Raw genomic sequence first — 1430 nt, forward strand, 5'->3', positions numbered from 1 at the left:
TATTTCCAAACATCGTCTGTTGGAGAGGAATTGGTTTGACGCTGAGTGTGCAGTGTACGGCTGTCCACAGTCCCATGGTACGGCTGCCGCGCGTGTTGTGTACGCACCGCTGGTACTGTAATGTATTGCAGCTGGGAGTCCTTGCTTATTGCGTTACAATCCCATTCAGAAAGTGTCACAGACGTTCATACATATTGGCAACGGATTCATTCAACAGTTAAGAAACATATTTTTTAAAGTAGAAATCTTGAAGAGATAGGCCGCTGGCGTTCCAATGGCATGAATACAAACAATGCCAAAATGTAACTAAGTCAATATTTCTCCATACTTCAGGTTTGCTCCTTTAGGGCTGGCCTGCATGACGGCTGCTTCAGTTGCAAAAGTCGAGGACATCAGCAGCGCGTTTGCTCGCCTGGGAAGGTTCGCCCTATCCTCCGCCGTTGGGATTGTCTTCTTGCAACTGGTCGTCCTTCCTCTCGTCCTGTTTGTCTTTACACGTTCCAACCCATTTCGCTTCTTGCTAAACGTCGTCAGGCCTTACCTGGTTGCCTTCGCCTCAGCTAGCACGTACGTAAGGCTGTTGTTCAGGTTTAATTCTTTTTTTTTTACGAATAAATTAAGAATTCACAATAATTGTGGTTGATATAAAAAGGCCCATAAAAGGATTAACGTACGGACCCGTATCAACCATGTACGCTCGCTCAAAGACACACAAACACGCGCAACACCCAGACCGCCCCCCCCCCCCACCACCACCACCACCACAACAACAGCTCTTCACACCAACAACTAAATCGGAGTCAAAACTCAGATAGCGCACACAGACACACACACAGACACACAGACACACACACACACACACAGATAGACCCATGTACACACACACACACACACACACATATAAACACATGCACACACACACACACACACACACAAACACACACATACACACACACACACACACACTCACGCGCCCGCGCGCGCGCGTGCAATTTCAAGTAATTTGCATTGTAGTTAGTTTATTGTGTACCTTCTTTGTCTATTTCAAAGACCGACAGATCAAAGTTCTAGCGAATGTATCGTTTTGTCCTATAATAATTAGACGTCCCATAAACTTTGTTTTTGTTTTAAACATTTGTATTCAAGTTTGAAATACACTCCAACACAAACATACATGTATCAGGTCTATTATAACAAGAAAACAATACTACTTGTAAGACGTTCCATTAATTAACCTTTCTAGATTATCTAATCAAAACCGCCACTTTCCCTCTTCGCAGAGCTGTAGCTTTAGCAGACATGTTGGATGCTTGTGAGGAGAAGAGCAGAGTAGACAAGAGAGTGACGCGCGTCGTTCTGCCATTGGCTGTTGCCCTCGCCAAAGGAGGAAGTGCGGTCTACATCACTTCTGCTGTGGTCTTCATGGCACA

At 45.1% G+C, this 1430-nt stretch overlaps 1 protein-coding gene across 1 annotated transcript in view; it reads left to right on the forward strand.

Moving 5' to 3' along the window:
* LOC138967746 (neutral amino acid transporter B(0)-like) overlaps window positions 1-1430 on the forward strand; it is a 5993-nt gene that overhangs the window by 4282 nt on the left and 281 nt on the right. The window contains exons 3-4 of the mRNA XM_070340402.1: window positions 334-567; window positions 1281-1425. Coding sequence (XP_070196503.1) covers window positions 334-567; window positions 1281-1425 — 379 coding nt within the window. The remainder of the gene's footprint in view (window positions 1-333; window positions 568-1280; window positions 1426-1430) is intronic.

Source organism: Littorina saxatilis, linkage group LG5, assembly GCF_037325665.1.
Source record: "Littorina saxatilis isolate snail1 linkage group LG5, US_GU_Lsax_2.0, whole genome shotgun sequence".
Lineage (NCBI taxonomy): Eukaryota > Metazoa > Mollusca > Gastropoda > Littorinimorpha > Littorinidae > Littorina > Littorina saxatilis.